The sequence below is a fragment of the Helianthus annuus genome, chromosome 12 (genome assembly GCF_002127325.2).
Source record: "Helianthus annuus cultivar XRQ/B chromosome 12, HanXRQr2.0-SUNRISE, whole genome shotgun sequence".
Classification (NCBI taxonomy): Eukaryota; Viridiplantae; Streptophyta; class Magnoliopsida; order Asterales; family Asteraceae; genus Helianthus; species Helianthus annuus.
The window spans coordinates 27,355,808-27,381,489 of record NC_035444.2 but is presented as its reverse complement, the minus strand read 5'-3'; the positions used below and the strand labels follow the sequence as shown (position 1 = coordinate 27,381,489).

Below are 25,682 nucleotides of genomic sequence, written 5' to 3'. Positions count from 1 at the left end.
TAACCCCTGTAGTTTGTAATCTCTCACTTTCTTTCATATTTAGCTTCGTATGATCCATGATTTATTCGTTTGAAGGTATATACATTTTGTAGGGCCATTCTAGAATATATTTATCCATCGTTGACATTTTGAACCCTTATATTCACATATTTCCATGTTTGTCAATTTTAGTCCCTCTAGAGTATTCTTTCTCACGTTCAAGCTTATGACACGTGTCAATACCTTATAGGACGTAAATTTTCGAGGTGTTACAATTTTGCGAATAGTTACAATATTTACATGCATAGTATTCTCTTACTCATAGTTTTCTCTTACTGTATTGAGTAGGGGACCCCCCCCCCCCAATCGATTTTTCGCTCGTAATGTTACAATATTCACATGCATAGTATTTTATTACTTATAGTATTCACGTGGTTATGATACGGGACCGGGTTGTGATGTTTAAAGTAAAATGTAACGTTAATGTAAAAGCTTAACGATTCTTATCTTATTACTATAATCAGCAAAGCTAAATTTCTAGCATGCATGTCAGGCTAAACTACGTGTAGGATCAGGGGCGGTTCTTAGAAGGTGTAACGCCCATATTTCTTTATTTGCAATATAAGTAAAACATACTATTTTTAAACAAAATTCGGGCATGACCCGTTCGTAACATTTCCCTGTTTTAACAACCATCAAACAACTAATTCTATGACGCATTCCAAAAGACATAATAACTTTCGTAACATTTTAAACATTTTAAACATCCACTACAAACTAGAAATTTTACAAAAGTTTTAACACATCAAGTTTAAAGTTTTAACTACCAAACATAACCTATTTAAACAAAAGTATTTTGACCCACTGGCGATACTTCAAAAGTTGCAGAAGCGCATGAAAGGCATTCAAAGTGTGTTCGGTCCGAGCGAAGTATAAGCACCCAAACTTGAGTTTTACCTAAAACCAATACAACAAAACAACATTAGCATATCATTCATATCATTCATAATTCAACTAATTCTTCAATGAACTTGATGAACTAATATTCGCCACTTTAATTTTGTACCATACTTTACTAATCCATTCTTGAATTCGACTTTCTTGTTTGCGTAACCAACTCGGTTACACTATTCTTTCTCATATGACTCATTCGGAATGATTCTATTACTTATCCATTCTTCCTCATAAGACTCTTTCTATTTTAACCCGTTTACAACGGATTCGCAACATAACAACTTTTTCACGGTTCGTTCTAATTATTTGACTCGTTCAAGACGGATGTTAACAACACATTCTCAATAATCACATATCAATGGTTTGACTCGACTACAACAAATCATCATCACAACCTACATTTAACATACACTTCTAGTGAATTAACCCGTTCGGATTAATTCGACTTCATAATTATATAACAAATCACTTGATTCAGTAAGCAATCAACTTTGCAATCTAAGACATAGAGGCACCTTTACTAAAATTGAAAATGTACAAACGACGTACCTCGGTCTTGATTCCCTTGTTGCTTTGAGTGGCTCGAACCTTCTTCCTTTATACCTATACATAAACGTTTATACTTAGATTCCATATCTTATACTTACTTTCATACATTCTTTGATTAGAGATCCTAAAAAAACTTAACACGTATCTCATTTACACATTCAAAACATGATCGTTATGTATGGTTCGAGGTCAAAATTGTTGAATTTGTTAGCTAAGGCATTTCATCAAACACTTGGTGTGCATACCACCAACAAAGCATAAAGTACAAGTATTCTAAGCTTCTTGTTACTAGTTCATGTCAAGGATTACCACACTCACAAAATTCACATATATTTTTCAATCTACATCAATTTATTTAGAATTTTGCTATTACTTACAAGATCTTATATCAAGATTACTCCATTTTGCATTAACATGATCATCTTATACATCTTAGTACTACATCAAGTGGGTTTTTACTCTAAATCATTCAATGACCAAAATTAAGCATAAGGGTGTAAGGGGTGCTCACCTCTTAGGTGAGTCCCCCCTCTTACACATAACCAACCACAAAGTGCCATGTCAACTCCCCTCTAACACTCCCCTAATACCCATTTTTGATGGCGGCACTCCCCTATTAGGTGAGTTCGGAATTTTTTTTTTTTTTTTTTTTTGTAAAATTATGGATGTTTATAAATTAAATAAAAGACATTTCATTAAATTTAAAAAAAATACATTCAAATAGAAAATAAAAAACACATTCAAAGTAGAAAATAAAAAACACATTCAAAGTAGAAAATAAAAATTACATTAAAACTAGAAATCGCATGGCCACCCGTACTTTTCAGCGATTTCTCGCTTTCGGGCGAGGATGAACGGCAACATACTTGGCGGAACATCGTCGTGCGGCTTAAGGAATGTTTTCATATCTCGATCGTAATTGTAGTTTTTCATCGTCTCGAGTTGTGCCGATATGAGCTCGCGAGCCTCCGACTCTCTTTTTTTCCTCAATTCGATTGCCTCCAATTCTACCGCTTGCTTCGCTTCTTTCATGGCGGTGTACACTTTGAATTGTGCCGCCAACTCGGCCGAGCTTCCCTCGGACGATGTAGCTTGACGCTTGTCTCGCCGTTGTGCTCTTTGTGGCGAGGGATCTTCGTTCATATCCGGTATCGAAAGGTCCACGTCAACGGGCTTTCTTTTATGTGCCGAACCTTCACCTTCCTCACCCATCAATGGGACTTGGGCCCATTTCTCGTGTCTTCGAACGACCTCCCACGCCTCGATGTGTTGAAAACCGCTTGAAAATCTTTCTTTAAATTCTTTTAACGCGACTTTCATCACGTCGAGATCCTTACATCCGCTTCCTCGTGTGCGATCCTACATGTTATAAAATAAAAAAAATTAAAAAGTGTTAAAAAAGTATGAACTTAGAAAAAAAATTAAAAATATACAATGTTAAAAAAATATAATTTTTACCGCTTGTTGGTATAGGCCATTGAAAAAGTTTATTTTCGCCATCATCGGGTTCCATTTAGACCGTACTTGATGAACGGTCCGGTTACTTCCACCGATAGTTTTGTTAAAATGCTCTAAAATTTTACGCCAAAAACTTTCGCGGTTTTGTTGATTGCCCTTTTTTTGTTGGTAGAACAATGTACCCACGCCTTCGCCAACGCCTCTTCTTGTTCTTTTGTCCATTTTTTGCTCACCGTTTTCCCTTTTTTTTCCCGAGCGTCATCTTCTTCGTTGCCCGCGTCTTCGTCCACATTATATTCATCTTCCTCGTCGTCGTCGCCCAAATTTTGAGTTTCGGGCACTACCTCCTCGTCCTCGTCGTCGTAAATAGGTAGAGGACGTTCGACATTTCCTCGTGTAGAAGGAACTTGTGGAGAACGAAAAGCATATGGGTCGAAGGCGGGGGATTGAGGAGGAGCGTCCATTGATAACAAATTTTGAAAATAGCCGAAATTGGGTTGTTGGGTGTTGTAAAACGAGGGGTGTGTAGGTTGTTGGAAAAAAAACGGGGGTTGTGAAGTGTATCCGAAAGGGGGTTGTGGTTGAGCATTTGCACCGCTCGAACCATCTCGAGACGGTTTCGAGACCCGTCCCTTAGTTTTTTTCTTGGCCTCGCGGGGTCGGTTCTCCATTGCTCGGTGTAAAGGGGGTTTGGTTTGAGAGTATAAAAAATAAAAAGTGAAGTGGGTGTGGTTGGAGAGTTTAAAAAATGTGTGAGAATGAGATGGTTTGAGTATAAAAAAATGGTGAGAATGAGATGGTTATTTATATTAGTTTAAAAAAAGTGAATTTTTTTTTATAAAATCCGACCGTTGAAAATCAGACCGTTCCTCAAATCTCGTGCCTTTTCACGCGGTGAGTCCACACCCAAACCACACCCCGATTCGGGACCCCGCAGTGATGGCGGCGGTGTTCCCGATCGGGGAAACCCTTCACCGATACCCTTCCCCGCTTACACCCCGTACACCCTAATTCTTGTTCTATAGCATCATTCTAACTTAAAACTACACAATTTCTCACATGAACTCATAGGTGGGTCGAAACCCACTTTTCTACAAATCATCAATTCAAGAAATTCGACTTCCCACTTTAAATAAACAACTTAGATGATCAATAATTCGGGTTCATGCATTAGCTTGGCCTTAATTATCCTTTCAATTTCTCTGATTTAGATCAAAGGGGTTTTCCCCCTTTATTCTCCTTGCTTTGATCGACCCAGACACACAAAAAGTGTGTGTTTTTTGGTGTTAATTTTATTTTTAATAAACCTACTTTCCGTTTTTCATATTCAGCCCCTCCACTTATGCATTTGTTTTTGATGTGTGCAAAATGCAACATATAAATTATATCAATTGTGGCATAAAACTAACCCTTTGTTTAGTACTAATGTTGGAAAAAGTGTGCTTTTGTCCTTCTTTTGTATTTTCAGGATTAAATGAGCTCAAATAACAAAAGAAACAAAAAGGCAGCTAAATCTAACATAAATACAAGAAAAGGAATAAACGTGGCATGCCCGACCCCTCGACAGCATCCTCCCAAGCAAAAACAAGAGAACAGAAGGCTGAACACGCCCCGTGCTCAATGAACACGGGGGCGTGCCCAAGTGTCTGCAAAAAAGACAAAGTTGTAGAAGCTTCTATCACCCACCACGGGGACGTGCCCAGTGGACACGGGGCCGTGGTCAACTCTAAGATTCGCAGAATCTAGGGAAATCTTGATAGTACAGATACGCTTCTACACACGGGGTCATGCCCAACGGACACGGGGGCGTGGTCTACTAATGCAGACAAACTGCAATTAGTGAAGAAAGAGAAGATGGGTGGACACGGGGCCGTGCCCAATGGACATTTTTTGTTTCTTGTGTGAATAGCCGTTTGGTTTCTTACAACTCTAGAACTTACCACGACGATTCATTCCCGGTCCTTAACAACTTAAACCCGAGTAAGTAAATGATGGAGGCATTAGGACTAACCCTTTTTATTTCTACACCATTATTTTTCTTTTTTTTACCACCTGCCCAAAATCCCCCTAGTTAACCCCTTTGAGCCTAAACCTTTTCATTTCGTAACCCACAAAACAAACACCCTTAACCCACCAAAACCCTTTTTCATTTTAAACCCTTTATTTAGTAACAAAGCTCGGTTTTTCATATGATATTCCTTATCTAAAAAAAATGATAATGAAGCCAAGAAATAAAACAAACAAGTTCATCAAAAAGAACTTTGTTTAAAGAATTGCTTCATTAAAATAAAAAGTTATGGAAAAAGATAAAAGTCTTGCGAAAACCGACGATTTTTACGCCTTTCGCCCTTTTCTACTAACCACTAACCCAACCACCTACCTTTAACCCAATCCTAACCCTTCCTCAAAGTCCTCTTGATTTACAAAGGTTTATAGTTAAAAAGGAGGAGGATGGATTGCTTGACAAGCATATGGTAGAAGTAAGTTCCATGCCGGTCTCGAGTGTTTCACAAATACATCTTCGGCCGAGTGTTGAGTGATCTCCCATGAGGTATGTGAACTGGTATATAAATGGAAGTTTAAAAAGGCATATTATGCCCAAATAAGTAATTTATCTTATGTAATGTTTTAAATAAATCATGATGAATAGGATTGTAAATAAAATAAAAATAAAACCTAATAAAAATCTTGGAATCCCGACACTCTATGACAAGCCCAAAAAACCTTCTCTTCTACCCATTCCATTTGGGAGTGTAAAGCCACATTATAAAGATTTTTGCTTGATGACAAGCAAAGATTCAAGTGTGGGGGTATTTGATTTGTGCAAAATGTAACATATAAATTACATCAATTATGACATAAAACTAATCCTTTTTAGTACTAATGTTGGAAAAAGAGTGCTTGTGTCTTCCTTTTGTATTTTCAGGATTAAATGAGCTCAAATGAACAAAAGAGGCAAAAAGGCAGCTAAATCTAACATAAATACAAGAAAAGGAATAAACGTGGCATGCCCGACCTCTCGACAACATCCTCCCAAGCAAAAACAAGAGAACATAAGGCTGAACACGCTCCGTGCTCAATGAACACGGGGGCGTGTCCAAGTGTCTGCAGAAAAGACAAAGTTGTAGAAGCTTCTATCACCCACCACGGGGGCGTGCCCAGTGGACACGGGGCCGTGGTCAACTCTAAGATTCGCAGAATCTAGGGAAATCTTGATAGTACAGATATGCCTTTGCACACGGGGTCGTGCCCCTCGCCCCCCCCCCAGGGACCCTCGCGTCGCGCGATGCCCCTTCTGATCAAATCCAAACTTTTGATTTTTTAGGCTTTGGTCCTTCGTCCTTTATAACATTGTTTCGACATTATTTCTTGCATTATGAGACCTCCAAGTTGACTTATAAGGGCTTCAAGACTTATACCCACTTTGTTAAGTCCTTGGTTTGCTTTGTGTTTACCCGAAAGGTCATAACTTCATCGTTGACGCTTTTAACCCCTTATATACGAATTTGATCATAACTTTCTCATACGATAACGAAACTTTATGAAATTTTTATCATGTGTTCTAATGAGCATAATTTACCATTACAAAGCTTCGGGTTTGCTAAAAGGTCACTCAGAGGTATACTTTAAACATGTTGACACATTTGACCCCTGTAGTTTGTAATCTCTCACTTTCTTTCATATTTAGCTTCGTATGATCCATGATTTATTCGTTTGAAGGTATATACATATTGTAGGGCCATTCTAGAATATATTTATCCATCGTTGACATTTTGAACCCTTATATTCACATACTTTCCATGTTTGTCAATTTTAGTCCCTCTAGAGTATTCTTTCTCACGTTCAAGCTTATGACACGTGTCAATACCTTATAGGACGTAAATTTTCGAGGTGTTACATCCTCACCCCCTTAAAAGAAATCTCGACCTCGGGATTTACTGGAACAAATGAGGGTACTTTTCTTTCATTGTGGACTCTACCTCCCACGTGTACTCGGGACCTCTACGGGCATCCCATTTTACCTTTACAATAGGCACATACTTCCTTCGAAGCTTCTTAACCTGTCGATCCTCGATCGGCACAGGTTTTTCAACAAACTTCAAGCTCTCTTCTATGTGCACATCTGTGTGTGGTATGACTAGTGATTCATCAGGGAAACACTTCTTCAGATTGCAGATGTGGAACACATTGTGAATACCACTGAGCTCTTCAGGTAACTTTAACTTATAAGCAACTGATCCGACACATTCGATGACCTCGAATGGTCCTATGTACCTTGGGCTTAACTTACCTTTCTTTCCAAATCGCATCACTCCCTTCCAGGGTGATACTTTAAGCAACACTTTATCCCCTACCTCAAATTTCAGAGGTTTACGTTTTAAGTCCGTGTAGCTTTTCTGCCTATCCCTGGCAGCTTTCAGGCGTTCACGAATCTGGACAATCTTGTCCGTCGTTTCAAAGACTATTTCCGGTCCTGTCAGTTGGACATCTCCAATTTCCGCCCAACAAACGGGCGTTCTGCACTTCCTACCATACAAGGCCTCAAAAGGCGCAACCTTAATGCTGGTATGGTAGCTATTGTTGTACGAGAACTCGATTAATGGCAGGTGGTTATCCCAACTACCACCTAAGTCAATCACACATGCACGAAGCATGTCTTCCAAGGTTTGGATTGTACGCTCACTCTGGCCGTCCGTCTGAGGATGGTAAACCGTACTGAAATTTAAGCGCGTGTCCAAAGATTTTTGGAAACTCTCCCAAAAATGTGACGTGTATCTAGTATCTCTGTCAGAGATAATAGACACTGGCACGCCATGTAGAGATACTATCTTATCTACGTACAATTGGGCTAACATGTCGGAGCTATAAGTCTCCTTAATGGGTAGGAAATGTGCTGACTTAGTCAGTCGGTCTACGATCACCCATATCGTATCATTTCCTTTCCTTGTCTTCGGCAGCTTGGTGATGAAATCCATCGTCACCATTTCCCACCTCCACTTGGGAAGTTCAGGCTGTTGCAGCAAACCTGACGGCTTCTGATGTTCAGCTTTGACTTGCCCACATGTCAAGCATTTAGCTACATAGGTAGCTATAGACTTCTTCGAGCCTATCCACCAAAAGTTTGTCTTCAAATCCTGGTACATCTTGTCAGCTCAGGATGAACGGAGTATTTGAAACTGTGGGCTTCCTGGAGGATAACATCTCGAAGTCCTCCATAAACTGGAACCCATATTCGTCCATTTAACCTTAGAATTCCGTCCTTGCCATAGGATAACTGTTCTTCAGTTACTCCTAGCTTTTCATTAGGATAGTTAGCTTCTAGCACAGCTTCCTTCTGTGCAGCTAACAACCTTTCATTCAAACTATTCTTTATCTCAATGCTCTTGGCATTGATTCTTATAGGCTTCACTCTTTCCTTTCGACTCAAGGCATCGGCGACTACATTCGCCTTGCCAGGATGGTACCTTATCTCACAATCATAATCATTCAAAGTTTCCATCCATCGCTGCTGCCTCATGTTCAAATCCTTTTGGTTAAACAGATGCTAGAGGCTCTTGTGATCAGAATAGATCACACACTTGATACCATATAAATAGTGCCTCCATAGCTTCAGTGCGAATACAACGGCACCCAACTCCAAGTCATGGGTGGTGTAATTCTTTTCGTGCACCTTTAACTGTCGTGAAGCATAGGCAATAACCTTACCTTTCTGCATAAGCACACACCCCATCCCGGTGTGTGATGCATCACAATATACCACAAACTCTTCTATTCCATCAGGCAATGTCAACACAGGTGCATTGCTTAGCTTCTGCTTAAGGATATCAAAGGCTTCTTGTTGCTTCGGTCCCCAGTCGAACTTAATTTTCTTCCTAGTCAAAGAAGTTAGGGGTGCAGCAATCCTTGAAAAATTCTCAATAAAACGCCTGTAATATCCTGCCAATCCCAAGAAGCTGCGAATTTCTGTGGATGTCTTAGGCTCTTGCCAATTCATGACCGCTTCCACTTTAGCGGGATCCACTTGGATACCACGCTCACTAACCATATGTCCAAGGAATTGGACTTCTCGCAGCCAGAATTCACATTTAGAGAATTTGGCATAAAGCTTCTCTTGTTGAAGTAGTGAAAGAATACATCGAAGATGCTTCTCATGATCAGCTTGGTTCTTTGAGTAGATGAGGATGTCGTCAATGAAGACGATGACAAATTTGTCCAAGTATGGTTTACAGACACGGTTCATGAGATCCATGAATGCCGCTGGTGCATTAGTGAGCCCGAAAGGCATCACTAGGAACTCGTAATGACCATAACGAGTTCTAAATGCAGTCTTGTGTACGTCATCATCTCTAACCTTCAGTTGGTGATAACCTGACCTCAAGTCAATCTTAGAGAAGTAACTTGCCCCTTGAAGTTGATTGAACAGATCGTCGATCCTGGGTAATGGATATCTATTCTTTATAGTGACCTTGTTAAGCTCACGGTAATCGATGCACAGACGCGTCGAGCCATCCTTCTTCTTGACAAATAAGATTGGTGCTCCCCAAGGAGACGAACTAGGTCTAATGAAACCTTTGGCTAGCAATTCATCTAGTTGTGTCCTTAACTCTTTCATCTCCGTTGGTGCCAATCTGTAAGGTGCTCTTGCAATAGGCGCTGCTCCAGGAATAATGTCAATTCTAAATTCTACTTGTCTATCTGGTGGTAATCCAGGTAGTTCTTCAGGAAAAACTTCGGGGTACTCAGAAATGACGGGGATATCCTTAATCTTGGGGTTCGGCTCATCAATAGTTACTTGTGCCATGTAGATGACACAACCCTTCTTCAGACACTAAGAGGCCTTGAGCATGGATACTTGCTCCTGCAGTCCATACCGGGTATCTCCCTGAATGGTAAGTGACTCACCAGACGGAGTCTTGAGCACCACTTGCTTCTTATCGCGGACAATCTGGGCCTGATTATGAGATAACCAGTCCATGCCTAAAACTATGTCGAAACCGGCTAACTTCAATGGAAGTAGGGATAACGGAAAAGAGTGGTTCTTAATGGATATGAAACATCCCTCTAATATGGTTGAGGCGGTTTCTAAGGTGCCATCTGCTAATTCCACCTCATACTTCACACTTAAGGTTTTAACAGGTAAATTCAGCAACTTACAAAACTTATTATCTACGAAATATTTATCAGCTCCTGAATCAAATAGCACTCTCGCATAAACATCATTTATAAGAAAGGTACCTGTGATCACATTATCGTCCTGCACAGCTTCCTTTGCATCAGCTTTCTTTGCATATTTCGGGAAATTTGTCTTAATGTGCCCCTTTTCGTTGCAACTGTAGCATGTTGCGTCCTTCAGTTTCTTGCACTCCAGGGTCTTATGTTCTGTGGATTTGCAAATCCCACAAGGTCTCAACTAAGATTGGGATTTTGAGTCAAGTCTGCACCTCCTAAAGTGGTGCTTCTGACAACTATTACACTTGGGCTTATCTCCCGATTGATGTCCATCCTTCTTAGAACTAAATCCCTTCCTGTGGTCATTGTTTCCTCTGTGCTTCTTATTTGACCGACGTGAATTGTCATCATCATGCTTCCTTTTCTCGGCATCCGTGTTCCTCAGCGATCTCTGCCTGACCGTATCCAGTGTGAGGGACAAGGATATATCAGCTACAGGCCTGAAAGTAGCTGGCCGAGAGGCTTTTACACTTGCGTTTATCTCTGGGGCTAAAACCCCGATGAAACGAGCTATTCTTTTGGGTTCCGGGGTCACCAGATAAGGAACCAACCTTGACATTGTATTAAAGCTCGTAAGGTAAGCTTGGCAATCTAGATTCTTCATGACCAATGACAGAAAATCTGACTCAATCTTCTCTACCTCATGCTGAGGGCAGTAGTTCTCTCGGATGAGGGTAACAAATTGTTCCCATGACATACTGTACAGTGGAATCTTTCCCGTAGCTTGAATCAATGATCTCCACCAGGCTAAGGCCTCACCTTTGAACGATTGAGACACAAACTTTACTACATCCTTCTCAGCGCACCAGCTGATATCAACCACGGTGTCCATCTCGTCCAACCAAGTCATGCAGTCTATTGCTCCTTTCTCCCCAGTAAAATCCCGGGGCTTGCATGAAACAAAGTATTTGTCGGAGCAACCCTTATCACGGGGTACTTGTTTCAGCACGATACCTTGAGATGGGACACTATGATGGTTTGAAGAGTGACGATTGTCATCATCTTTCTTTGGTTCTTCCTTCTTGGAGGGAGGCTTGCTATGTGCCTCAGAATGAGTCTTGGGCTTAGCATGCGGTGCGGATAGGGTCCTACTCCGAGTACTGCTCGATTCGCTATACTGCCTGTCCAAGGCTTTTGCGACAGCATTGTCAATTAACGCTTGCAGTTCCGCACCCGCTATATTAATCCGAGCATCATTCTGGTTCTCCATTGGGTGACTATTTATTTCATCCGAATCAGCCATTGTATCTTGTGTCTTCCTTTTGTATTTTCAGGATTAAATGAGCTCAAATGAACAAAAGAAGCAAAAAGGCAGCTAAATCTAACATAAATACAAGAAAAGGAATAAACGTGGCATGCCCGACCCCTCGACAACATCCTCCCAAGCAAAAACAAGAGAACATAAGGCTGAATACGCCCTGTGCTCAATGAACACGGGGGCGTGTCCAAGTGTCTGCAGAAAAGACAAAGTTGTAGAAGCTTCTATCACCCACCACGGGGGCGTGCCCAGTGGACACGGGGCCGTGGTCAACTCTAAGATTCGCAGAATCTAGGGAAATCTTGATAGTACAGATACACTTCTGCACACGGGGTCGTGCCCAGCGGACTCGGAGGCGTGGTCAACTAATGCAGACAAACTGCAATTAGTGAAGAAAGAGAAGATGGGTGGACACAGGACCGTGTCCGGGCTTCTGTGCAGACTATAAATAGGGGTGCTTGGCTCACTTGCAAATCATCCCTTGGTAAACCACCTCTCTCACACTTCACCCACACTCCACCACCACCACAACACCATCAACCACCACCATCATCCATCATCCATCATAGAGTGTGTGTACTGTGTAGTAGTCTCGGAATCCAAGATTGATAGTAAGAGTTCTTGACAATCAAAGGCCATGTTTGCCTAAGTCTCTTACATCACTTGGTGAAGACAAGCATTTAGTGTAATACTTTGTATTTTTAATCTTTTCGCACTTTTTATTTGGTTATGTATTAATGACTTTAATAACTAGTTTCTTATGTTGAAGATGAGTCTTCCTTATCATTTGTCCGTGGTGTCTTGGCGTTATTTTACTGTCTATATAAAATAAAAGATTCACACCATTCATATCTCCACGGTCTAAATGTAGATATGTTGGCTACCTGGTCGGGGGTTAAGGGAATGGTTTGGTAAGAGTCTTGCCTTGTTCAGTGTATAGATCCTGCAAGGACCTGGGTCAAGCTTAGTAGGACCTCCTTCAATACCCACTGGTATTGGATGGCCGGGGTCCGAATTTCTTGATCCCCTCATATGTAAACTACTATTAATATATTAACCCGGCTACTTAGGACTGTATCCCTGCTGACTCAGACTACTTAGCCGAGGGTAACGTCACCTTCAAAAGAGGGGCCTACCACGTTACGCATTAATAACTTAATTAATTATCTTTCAATAATCCAACCCTTTAGGATTGTATCCTTGCTGACTCAAACTACTGGGTTGAGGGTAACGTCACCTTCAAAAGAGGGGCCTACTACAATAACTAAGATAATCTCTTAAAAAGTGCAAAAGTGCGGAAATAATCAAAGGTTACACTAAAGGCGAGTCGGATCCAAATGATTCATCTTGTCTATCTGTTTTTATTTTAGTTTTATTTTCTAGTTTAAAACCTTTTTCTAAACTTTTGATTTGATTAGACGTTGAGGATAAACCGGTATTAAAAGCTCTTGTGTCCTTGGACGACCTCGGTATTTTACCAACACTATACTACGTTCACGATGGGTGCACTTGCCCATATGTGTGTTTGGTGTTAGTGAATATCGTGTTTTATAAATTTAAAACTGGACTAAAGTGGTTAAAAAGGGCTAAAAAATATACATAAAAATATATTACACCACACACGCATCAAGTTTTTTGCGCCGCTGCCGGGGACACAAGGATTTTAAGAAAGCTTAAAATCAACGGCCTAATCGTTTTTTTCTTATTTTTCTAATTTTTTAAGATTTTTCTTAGATTTTCAGTTTCTGCAGAACTCAGCACGGGTCGTGCCCGCTGAACACGCCCCGTGCCCAATCTTTGGTACTAGCAATCCTGTTTTAAGTCAGACAGTAGCTGAACACGGGGCCGTGCCCACTCAACACGCCCCGTGCCCAAGCATCAGTTACTAAAAACAGAACCGTAAGATCCCGACGGTTGGTAATTTCTGACACAAACATGAGCGATACTGGTTTTTTTTACTATCGGCCCTCTTATGGTACGTGGTGTCAAATATGTGGTGGCCCTCATAAAGATTTAGAATGTTATTTTCTAAATTAAAAGCCCCGCTATATAGACCCATTGTTTTCCTGTAGCCTTAAGAGGGGCGAAAGTAAAAATAATCCATATCTCTCCCTCAAATGCTCTCAATCAGACCTTCTAGGAGAAATGCTTCTTGATGAACTATTTCAATTGGAAGATCTAATTCTTAATTAGTTAAAAGAGCTTAAGATGGATATCATTAATTCATCTCAAGACGATAACCAAGAAGAATTATTGAGATCGCATTCGGATAAAAACAACTTCGTTGTTCCCGAAATCACCTCTAACTCTTACGAAGACTTGAGCGATAGTCGTCCCTGTGTCGATTGTGCCGTGAAGGACTCCCTATCGACTTCGTTCGATGCACACATAGACCTGAGCGATTCGACATACACCTTCTTTAACGAGAGCCCGGGAAAGGGTTGGACTTGTCCACCTACATTTAGCATAGGAATCACCTTACCGATAACCTCTTGCGTTCTCGTCTAAATTTAGAGCAATTAAGGTATCTCAGGCACTTCGGTGTTGTTCCGTCTATTAAGGAACCACCCGATCCGGATAAATTCCTTAAAACTAGACAAAATTCCATAGACAGCCTCTAGACACGGGGCCGTGTCCAGGTCAGCACGCCCCCGTGACCACCAAAATATTCCCGTCTGACCTGTGGTCAGAATACGGACAAAATGTTTCAGGATCTTGTCTGCACACGGGGCCGTGTCCAGCCAACACCGGGCCGTGTGCAGCGTGCTGTCATTTTCTATAAATGCAGCAAGATTCCTGCACATTTGGACCACTCCAAAGACAAAGATCTAGTGAGATCTTCATACATACCATCCTAGGTATATTCTAAAGAAGGTTCTCAACAACCATCTTGTCTTTTCCACTTTTGTTCATTACCTTCTTCTTCAATTTTTCACTCAATACCTCCATTAGAGCTTGAGATCACCATAGTTCCAAGCTTTATTGTAATGTTTGTAAGGTTTCTATTCAAGGAATCTTGTTTTACAACACCGTTTTAAGTTATTTGTGCTTAAAAATGCCTTAAAAATCAGAAAAATAATTTGAAACTCCAAGATTCCTTGTTCAAAAAAATCTGCAGACAGGTGAACACGGGGCCGTACTCATTGAACACGGGGTCGTGTCCGAGGTGCTGTTCAAATAAAAATTGAACCCTTTTCGGTCTATTTTCTCAGAATGGCGAGCAGAACCAGCGGAACATCTTCATCGCACTCCAGGAACAACCGACAAGGGAGGAGGTCATCAACGGTAGACGACTCTCTTGTAAACTATGTTTACGCTTTAAGAGAGGCCATTGATGAGATGACGGGGGTGGAAGAAGCATTGTTCGACCGTATCAATCACTTAACGGTGGGACTAGAAGGATGTCTTCGAGAGGTCAACCTTTTGCACCAAAGGTTGAACATTCTCGCATCTCCTCCTTTGGTGCCAATCATCACCCAAATGACATGGAATGTTGTGCCGGAAGTCATCATACCGGCCGAGTGATACACCATACACCCGGGCCCCCTCGAGACATACTACAAGGGGTTCCGGTTGGTGTCACTTCCCCTCCACAATATGTTGAGGAAAATGAAGCCGCCTCCTTCCTACCAAGAGAGATAGAAGAATGGCTTTAACAACGTCTAAGGGACACCCCTCGGTTTGGAGTTCTACGAAGCCTTTAAAAAAACCGGAAAGCCATTTCCGAAATTTTAATTCTTATTGTAAAAGTAGAACTCCTTAGGATGATTTTATGCATCACTTGACCTATCTAATTTAGGACCTTTAGCTTTTATTTTTCTGCATTGTTTTTCATTTTCTAGGACTTTATGTAATGTGTAATTTTAATGGAATGATGGTTTTAGTTAAATTGGTGTTTGGATGATGTTGTAATGGATAAAACACAGTCGGGATGGTGAAGGATACCAAGGGAAACTTGAACCAGTACCCCATGCACAAAAACAGAGCCTCCGGACAGTTTTTCTTCGTTACAGCAAGTTCAGCACGGGCCGTGCCCACCCAATATGGCCCCGTGCTGCACAATCTGCAGGAAATCGCCCAGTTCAGGTAACTGGACACGGGGCGTGTTCGCTGAACACGCCCCCGTGCCCAGGCTTCTATTTCCTTTTAAAGATTTCTGTTACTGGCAATCTGAACACGGGGCCGTGCCCGGACACCACGGGCCCGTGTCCAGACGCCCACTAACATTAAATTTTGGTTTTAAACACACTTTTACACATTCAATCAACCTAAAAACTTATTTTTGGGACACATTGAGGACAACGTGTAATTTAAGTGGGGGGGGTGGATGCTAAAACCTTGAATTTTAAAAGTCCTAATCACAAGCCTTACACAAAACTCTATTGGAACCGCTAATCACCCTAAATTTTTTTCAAATTTTTTTTACTTGTCTCTGTTTAATTTGGGAATTACAAGTTTTAAAAAGTTTATATTTTTACAAATTTACAACCGATAGCGTCGTGATAAAAAGAACCAACATAAGAAAATTATGAAACGGCATGACAAATCAAGTTAAAATTTGATTATATATACTTGATCACATAAAAACCCATTCCCACAAAAAGTGAATTTTCAGCCTTTATTAAGCATACAAATACACATCTTTAAACTAAATGCTCATTTTTCGTTTCTTGTGTGAATAGCCGCTTGGTTTCTTACAACTCTAGAACTTGCCACGACGATTCATTCCCGGTCCTTACCAACTTAAACCCGAGTAAGTAAATGATGGAGGCATTAGGACTAACCCTTTTTATTTCTATGCCATTATTTTTCTTTTTTTTTTTTACCACCTACCCAACATCCCACTAGTTAACCCCTTTGAGCCTAAACATTTTCATTTCTTAACCCACAAAACAAATACCCTTAACCCACTAAAATCCTTTTTCATTTTAAACCCTTTATTTTAGTAACAAAGCTCGGTTTTTCATATGACATTCCTTATCTAAAAAAATGATGATGAAGCCAAGAAATAAAACAAACAAGTTCATCAAAAAGAACTTTGTTTAAAGAATTGCTTCATTAAAATAAAAAGTTATGGAAAAAATAAAAGTCTTGCGAAAACCGATGCTTTTTACGCCTTTCGCCCTTTTCTACTAACCACTAACCCAACCACCTACCTTTAACCCAAGCCTAACCCTTCCTCAAAGTCCTCTTGATATTTACAAAGGTTTATAGTTAAAAAGGAAGAGGATTTATTGCTTGGAAAGCATATGGTAGAAGTAAGTTTCATGCCGGTCTCGAGTGTTTTACAAATACATCTTCGGCCGAGTGTTGAGTGATCTCCCGTGAGGTATGTGAACTGGTATATAAATGGAATTTTAAAAAGGCATGTTATGCCCAAATAAATAATTTATCTTATGTAATGTTCTAAATAAATCATGATGAATAGGTATGTAAATAAAATAAAAATAAAACCTAATAAAAATCTTGGAATCTCGACACTCTATGACAAGCCCAAAAAACCTTCTCTTCTACCTATTCCATTTGGGGGTGTAAAGCCACATTATAAATAGTTTTGCTTGAGGACAAGCAAAGATTCAAGTGTGGGGGTATTCGATGTGTGCAAAATGCAACATATAAATTACATCAATTGTGGCATATAAAACTAACCCTTTTTTAGTACTAATGTTGGAAAAAGAGTGCTTTTGTCTTCCTTTTGTATTTTCAGGATTAAATGAGCTCAAATGAACAAAAGAAGCAAAAAGGCAGCTAAATCTAACATAAATACAAGAAAAGGAATAAACGTGGCATGCCCGACCCCTCGACAACATCCTCCCAAGCAAAAACAAGAGAACAGAAGGCTGAACACGCCCCGTGCTCAATGAACACGGGGGCGTGCCCAAGTGTCTGCAGAAAAGACAAAGTTGTAGAAGCTTCTATCACCCACCATGGGGGCGTGCCCATCGGACACGGGGCCGTGGTCAACTCTAAGATTCGCAGAATCTAGGAAAATCTTGATAGTACAGATACGATTCTGCACACGGGGTCGTGCCCAGCGGACACGGGGGCATGGTCAACTAATGCAGACAGACTGCACATAATGAAGAAACAGAATATGGGTGGACACGGGACCGTGTCCGGGCTTCTGTGCAGACTATAAATAGGGGTGCTTGGCTCACTTGCAAATCACCCCTTGGCAAACCACCTCTCTCACACTTCACCCACACTCCACCACCACCACCATCATCCATCATCCACCACCATCATCCATCATCCACCACCATCATCCATCATCCATCATAGAGTGTGTGTAGTAGTCTCGGGATCTAAGATTGATAATAAGAGTTCTTGACAATCAAAGGCCATGTTTGTCTAAGTCTCTTACATCACTTGGTGAAGACAAGCATTTAGTGTAATACTTTTTATTTTTAATCTTTTTGCACTTTTTATTTGGTTATGTATTAATGACTTTAATAACTAGTTTCTTATGTTGAAGGTGAGTCTTCTTTATCATTTGTCTGTGGTGTCTTGGCGTTATTTTACTGTCTATATAAAATAAAAGATTTATACCATTCATATCTCCACGGTCTAAATGGAGATATGTTGGGTACCTGGTCGGGGGTTAAGGGAATGGTTTGGTAAGAGTCTTGCCTTGTTCAGTGTATAGATCCTGCAAGGACCTGGGTCAAGCTTAGTAAGACCTCCTTCAATACCCACTGGTATTGGATGGCCGGGGTCCGAATTTCTTGATCCCCTCATATGTAAACTACTATTAATATATTAACCCGGCTACTTAGGACTGTATCCCTGCTGACTCAGACTACTTAGCCGAGGGTAACGTCACCTTCAAAAGAGGGGCCTACCACGTTACGCATTAATAACTTAATTAATTATCTTTCAATAATCCAACCCTTTAGGATTGTATCCTTGCTGACTCAAACTACTGGGTTGAGGGTAACGTCACCTTCAAAAGAGGGGCCTACTACAATAACTAAGATAATCTCTTAAAAAGTGCAAAAGTGCGGAAATAATCAAAGGTTACACTAAAGGCGAGTCGGATCCAAATGATTCATCTTGTCTATCTGTTTTTATTTTATTTTTATTTTCAGCATTTTAGTTTTTATTTTCTAGTTTAAAACCTTTTTCTAAACTTTTGATTTGATTAGATGTTGAGGATAAACCGGTATTAAAAGCTCTTGTGTCCTTGGACGACCTCGGTATCTTACCAACACTATACTACGTTCACGATGGGTGCACTTGCCCATATGTGTGTTTGATGTTAGTTAATATCGTGTTTTATAAATTTAAAACTTGACTAAAGTGGTTAAAAAGGGCTAAAAATATACATAAAAATCTATTACACCACACAGACATCCGTTTTTATTTAGGTATTAGTCATTCTTAAGTTAGCATTTTACATACAAATTAACTAGGTTATGTTTCTAGTTAATTTAATACAATTGCACAATTAACTTTTTGGGGTGTTACAGAAGGACACTGGCAGGGCCACGGCCGGGGCAAGTTTTTCGGCCGTAGTGCTAATTTTCCGCATTTCGATTGAAATTTCTTATATATACTATGTTTGGCCCGGGATTGCCCGGGCTTTTTTTAGTGCCCGTGTCTTTTGGCTCTGGCACGTTCAACGGGCAAGATCCGCCACTATGTAGGATAGTGATATGATGGTTAGCTCCCTGGCATGTTCGTGAGGTTACCCGGCATCTCTAGCACTAACATCTCTAGTTCTGAAGTTATGTTTTAAGCTCTTGGGACTAGATTATTTTTTGTTTAGTCTCGATTGTGAATGTTGAATGTTTTCGCTACTATAGGTTACGAATTTTTTCAGATTAAAAATTACGCATACTATAATTTATCAGTTGTTTTCTAGATTTAAGAAAATCACAATTATTTCCTTAAACTATGTCGATATAAAAAAACACTAAGTGATATATTTGTTTCTCCTACATTTGTTAACATGTGTATATTCTTAAGAAGGTCGGTGAGGTTTTCACCGACTATTCTAACCTCAAACTTTTGAAAAATTACAAAATTAACCCTAGACTTTTACGCCCTTATAATATTCTTAGAATAGGTCGGTGGGGTTTCTCACCGACCATCCTAACCACAAACTTTTGAAAAATGACATAATTAACCCTGGACTTCTACACCCTTAAACTTTAGACATGAAACATTATTAATCATCATCTATAAGTAAGTTACGCATTTATTTCTAGCTTTTGATAACTGACAATTTTGACACACCAATCTTTTCTACTTATTGACTTGACACCTCATTATATTTAAATTACTTTTACGACTTTACACCCTAACATGCGACATATTATTATACTTTTTTTTTATCTATGCCTAACCACGTTAATGTTTAAACTACCTTTACCATTTTACACCACTGTCTAAATTACTTTTGTAACTTTACACTGTAACGACCAAGACATACTTTTCTTATCTATGTTTAATGACGTTGATGTCATGAAAGTAATGTGCCTAACAAAGTCAAAAATACGTAATGTCACGTGCGGGCACCCCATTAATGTCATTATCATACTCTATAACTGCAATGCTTATATAGGTATGCTGAGTTAAATCAGATATGTCGAATCACCATTTTATATGATTAACATACATAACATGTCACCAGCTATAAAGAAGGCACGGAATATAATAACAATCTAGTTATCCTATTATATTTCAACGAATATTGCTTTTAAAATACTAAAACCTATCAATATGTTATTTCACATTCAATTGCTTTTAAAATACTAAAACTTATCAATATGTTATTTGTCACATTCAACAAGCAAATATCATTATTGTTTCCAAATCAAACCAAAACACACATCCACCCTATCTACCTTTTTTCACATTAACCTCCACCATCATCATCACCCAAATTCAGACAAAACACATCTCTTCACATCTCACAAAAGATTATGAAAAAGCTCAAAACCACCCTTTTCTTATCCTTCTTCTTCTTCGTCTTCATCTTTAAACATTCTTTTTGTTTAGATCCATGGTTTGAACTATGTGTCCCTAAAGATTGTGGAGATGGAGTCAACATCACCTATCCATTTTTCATACATGAATTACAAAACTCCTCTTGTGGATACCCTGGATTCCACCTCACTTGCCGCAACAAGTCCCCGATGCTTCGGCTATCCGGAAACGACTTCAAAGTTAAACATATGGACCCAAAAACGCACTCGATCCGACTCCAAAACACCGGGGTTTCGTCATCCTGTCCCTCAAGTATAATCCGGAGTCTAACTCTTGATCCTAACCGGTTCGTGATTAACAAAACTACCACTAATTTGCTGATAACGCGTTGTGAAAATAGGACACTTGGTAGGGATTTGGACAAGTATAGGATCCGGTCTTGTCAGAATAGTACGGAGTTTGTTATGGTTGAAAATGATGAGAATATGAAACGCGTGAGGGATGGTTGTGGCGGCGGTGGTGACGTTGTTGAGATGCCGGTGGAGTTGGGTGGCGGAGACGCGGAGGTTGACGGTGGGAATTATAAGGAGGTGGCGGAAAGAGGGTTTGTGATGACGTGGCTGGCGGCGAATTGTAGTGTTTGTGAGGAAAGTGGTGGGCGGTGTGGGTATAATGCGACGGCTTTCGAGTTTCGTTGTTTTTGCGCCGACAGACCACGAAGAATCAGTTGCAATCCTGGTAAGAATTTTTCCACTTTTTTCTATACCGAGTATTGATATTTTACCGTATTTATCGGCACCGAAAATACGAGTATCGAGTTTGAACAAAACTGGATACCAAATACCGTACTGAATATATTGATACGGTACGAGTACAGGTATGGGTATTTCCGCTACGGTACTCGTTTTGGTACCACGTAGGGGTATTAAATAAGTAAAATTGACACGAATACCAATATAGTACGAGTACCAGATAGGTAAAATGGTACGAGTGCCAGTATTTTACAGGTACCAAATAGATAAATTCGATACAAGTACCATAAATACCATAATACGAAATAAAACATAATATAATTTTTTAAAAGTTCTATATAAAATTCGGTACCAGTACCCGTTTTTACTCATACCCGTACCAATACCAAAAGTACCGAATAGCAAATCAATAAAATTGGGTACCAATACATATACCGTTTACCTAAAATCGGTACGGGTATTAGTATTTTGGGGAAAAAATTCTCATCCTTAGATACAGCTACTAAATCGATGAAATCGGTACGCCATTTGATTTATACTCTTGTTTTGGGTTTCGGTATTTTTCGTTACGGTATCAATCTCTTCCCTAATATTCACTTATGGTTAGGGGTTAACGTGTTTGGTGGGTTAAATTGATGAACTTTAACATAACCCATATGTTTATTCATGCAAAGAGCATTTACGTCCAATTTTTTATATTTTTGTGAGTGAGTTTTGTATATTATTAAGAGTGGTTGTGAGAGTAGGAGAGAGAAAATATTATTGTTCATCTGTATATTTATAGAAACATTGTTCACTCCTATTAATTTTTTAATATTTTTGAAAGTGACTTTGAGTGAGTGGGGGAGAAAAAAAAGGTAATGATAAAGGTATAAAAAATATTAATTAATTGACAATGAGAGAAAAAATAGAGTATTTTCAATGTACTTGTAGGAGTAAGGATAGAGACATGATATGAATGCTCTAAAGTCATTAATCCTAATCCACACTTAAAACAATGTAACTCACGCACGAACCTTGTAGCCGGTTTATCAAAACAGACTGGTGGGTTGCGCATGGGTTATATTAATCATGTTGTGAATGAGTTATAATAAACTTGGTTAAATGCGATGGCGGATTATGTACGAGTTATAATAAATTGTAGAGTCAATTACATAGTTAGTTCCTGTGGTTTGCACAAAGTAACATACTTAGGTACTAAGAGTTTAAAATCACATTCTAGGGTATTAACTTTTCATTTTGTAACGTTTGGAGGTATTAACGTTATTTATAGGTTTAAAATCATATTCTATTAGTACTTAAGTATGTTATTTTGTGCAAACCACAAGGACTAACTATGTTAATATTCTAGAAGTTAATACCTCCAAACGTTACAAAATGAAAAGTTAATACCTAAGTATGTTATTTTGTGCAAACTATAGGGACTAAGTATGTAATTAACTTTAAATCGTAATAGTGGAATTAAATGGGTTGACAACTTGTCAACTTGACATGTTAATTTATCAATTATATATATTTTTAGTAAACATGACCCGTTCAATTAATTATTTTTATGTTAGGCTACATGACTTGTCTTGTTACATATTCAGTATTTTTTATATCAAAATAATTGAGATATTCAAGTCCGAAAGCACACAAAGTTGGAACATTGAAAGATGACAGTATTAATGAGTGGATGGCGATATGATGGAATATATATGGGAGTCGTATGTGAAGTAGCTTTCATGACACCATAACCTAATTTTAAAAATATCAAAACTATAACTTATAATTAAAAAATACATGCTAATTAATGATAAAAATAAACTTAAATATCACAATTAAAGCAATTTTATTTTCATAGATTTGACTATATGAAAATCTGAAGACTTTTAGTTGGCAAAGGGTGCCAAGTCAATTTAGGATTGAGCTTGTACTTTTATTCAACTTGTGTCGGTAAGCTGAATTATTTATTTTGGATTTTGATGGTTTTGTATGTTTTTTTTTTTTTTTTGGGTGTTAATATTCACACATCTCTCCTCTTTATCTCTCTTTATATATACATAGATACATATAGAGAGAGATAGAATGAAGACAGAGGCGCAACTATTAAGGGGTCGGGGGCGCCTGGCCTCCTGAACTTTTCACTAAGTAGTGTATTATATGTGGTTTTCGTATAGAAATTTTTTGGTATATTCGTTTTCGACCCCCTGGTTCTATAGAAATTTTTGGGTATATACGTTTTCGAACCCCCCCCTCCCCCCGGGTCGGAAATCTCAAGGTTCACCACTGATTTAAGAGGGTGTGGAAATAAGATTTTAGGGGTGTGGGAATAGAATGAGCCGTCTTTATACATATCTCAAAAAGCACGATACCAAATATCATCGAGTTGCAAGGCACGATCTCGTAATCGGTGATCGGTAAACCAATGAGATGTCAAGTTTTGTCATGGACACTATTTGTGAGTTGACTTCATTATGTGAACATTGATGGCTCAATAATAGTTGTAGGGCTAATTTCTTTGGTCCATTTTGGAGCAAGAAAATTGCTGCTTGAGGTTATCCAATGATGCACTATTCTATTTTGACTTTGACTTAGTTGCATCAAAGCTTCATTTGACATGAGATCTTTATAGTTTTAAATCTAATTTGGTTAAAACTCAAAAGTTCAAGAAGTAATTGTTTGTTGTTTCTTTTTGCAGAAAAAACAAAGCCTACAACGATAATCATCTTAGGTAATACTCTCACCTCTAGTTAAAGGGTGCGAAACGTTTCTAGCCAGAAAATGTTTCTCAACGGATTAAAATTACATGTTACTATTTTATTCACTCGTGATAAGTAATTTCTTTATCTAATGGTATGCAAACCGTTCTTTTAGTTGTGGTAGGATGCGCGATCATCTTTGCACTGGCTACCGGCATTTTCCTTATACATCGTGCCTACAAACGCAAAGCTCTTATGTGTACGGATAAATCACGAGAACTTGAAGATGCTAGTGTCTACTTCGGTGTGTCGGTTTTCTCCTATGCCGAACTTCAGGACGCCACCAATCATTTCGATTCTTCCAAAGAATTAGGCGATGGGGGTTTCGGGACTGTTTATTATGGTAACTATATTAAATTTTAAACATAGTACTTTTCAAATGTATAACTGTTTCATGTTTGGTTTGATGTTGTTTTAACTAGGTAAACTCCGTGACGGTCGGGAAGTCGCAGTGAAACGGCTTTATGAGCACAACTACAAACGAGTCCAACAATTCATGAACGAGGTCGAAATCCTCACTCGGTTACGCCATAAAAATCTTGTGTCGCTTTACGGTTGCACCTCCCGCCGTAGCCGTGAGCTCCTCTTGGTCTATGAGTACATCCCTAATGGCACGGTGGCGGACCACCTCCATGGTGACCTTGCAAAACAGAGCCCGCTTACGTGGCCAATCCGTATGAAAATAGCCATTGAAACCGCCAGCGCGCTAGTATACCTTCACGCCTCCGAAATCATACACCGAGATGTGAAAACTAACAATATTCTTCTCGATACCGATTATTGTGTCAAAGTAGCGGATTTTGGGTTATCGAGGTTATTACCGAATGACGTGACTCATGTCTCGACCGCACCTCAAGGTACCCCGGGTTATGTGGACCCAGAATATTATCAGTGTTTCCAGTTGACAGATAAAAGTGATGTGTACAGTTTTGGAGTAGTTTTAATCGAGTTGATCTCATCAATGCCCGCTCTCGACATTAGCAGATCCCGCGATGAGATTGTTCTAGCTAACATGGCTATAAACAGGATACAAAGATGTGCTCTTGATGAGCTCATCGACCCGTTTCTAGCATCCGACCCGGATACCGAGAAGATGACAACATTGGTAGCTGAATTGGCATTTCGTTGTTTGCAATTCGATTCCGAGACGAGGCCTACAATGGTTGAGGTTTTAGAGGCTTTAAAGGGGATTCGAGTGGAGGAAAGTGGTGATGATGTAGGAAATGTGACCGTTAAAAAGTCCGAAGTGCCGCCACCTTCGCCAGAAAATGAAGGTGTAGGGTTGTTAAAAGGACCGATTATGGCGTCGCCAGTCACTGTGACGGCTAAATGGCATAGCACTAGTAGCGAATCGATCACACCAAACGCCGGTTGAGTAATTGAACGATAATATTGAAATGTAAATAATCAACGTGTATCAATTTTTATAGACAAAAATACACATGCTAGAGAAAATCTCAAGAGGTCTTTGTAGCAATTTTGTACCCTTTTCCTCATTTCATGTTATTGATGAAATTATTGATGAAATAATATTAATGTCTCCTTTAGTCCTTTATGTATGTTGTGAGCCTAAGCCCATGCAAGGCCCAATAAACCAGCCCAGTTCAGGTGGCCCAACAAAGTGAACAAAATCTGTTTGGTAAAGGTATTTGTTCTTCTTCCCACCTTAGATTCTAGCCTAAATTCCCCTCACCTTCTATGTTATTTGTTCTATGATTTTCGTTGTAATCGTTCCATTGAATTAATAGAATCACAAATACTTAATTCCTAATTCGATTAACTCTGGTTGTGTCAATTTGGGTACATAACAATGTAACAAACATTTTAAAT

The 25,682-nt window shown here is 39.4% G+C and overlaps 1 protein-coding gene across 1 annotated transcript; it reads left to right on the top strand.

Moving 5' to 3' along the window:
- Positions 1-20,209: 20,209 nt before the first annotated feature.
- LOC110904851 (LEAF RUST 10 DISEASE-RESISTANCE LOCUS RECEPTOR-LIKE PROTEIN KINASE-like 1.2) lies at positions 20,210-25,407 on the top strand. The gene is made up of 4 exons (XM_022150725.2): positions 20,210-21,097; positions 23,792-23,824; positions 23,968-24,195; positions 24,275-25,407. Exons 1-4 carry the CDS (start codon positions 20,356-20,358, stop codon positions 25,225-25,227), a joined length of 1,956 nt encoding a protein of 651 aa, XP_022006417.1. The 5' UTR covers positions 20,210-20,355; the 3' UTR covers positions 25,228-25,407.
- The last annotated feature ends 275 nt before the right edge of the window (positions 25,408-25,682 follow it).

What these genes read in the sequence shown, in the direction of transcription:
- LOC110904851 (XM_022150725.2), top strand. Translation starts at nt 20,356, where the DNA reads ATGAAAAAGCTCAAAACCACCCTTTTCTTATCCTTCTTCTTCTTCGTC. An exon ending in AAGAATCAGTTGCAATCCTG is followed by an intron (nt 21,098 to 23,791) that starts GTAAGAATTTTT and finishes TTCTTTTTGCAG; the next exon opens with AAAAAACAAAGCCTACAACG. An exon ending in TTTCGGGACTGTTTATTATG is followed by an intron (nt 24,196 to 24,274) that starts GTAACTATATTA and finishes TGTTTTAACTAG; the next exon opens with GTAAACTCCGTGACGGTCGG.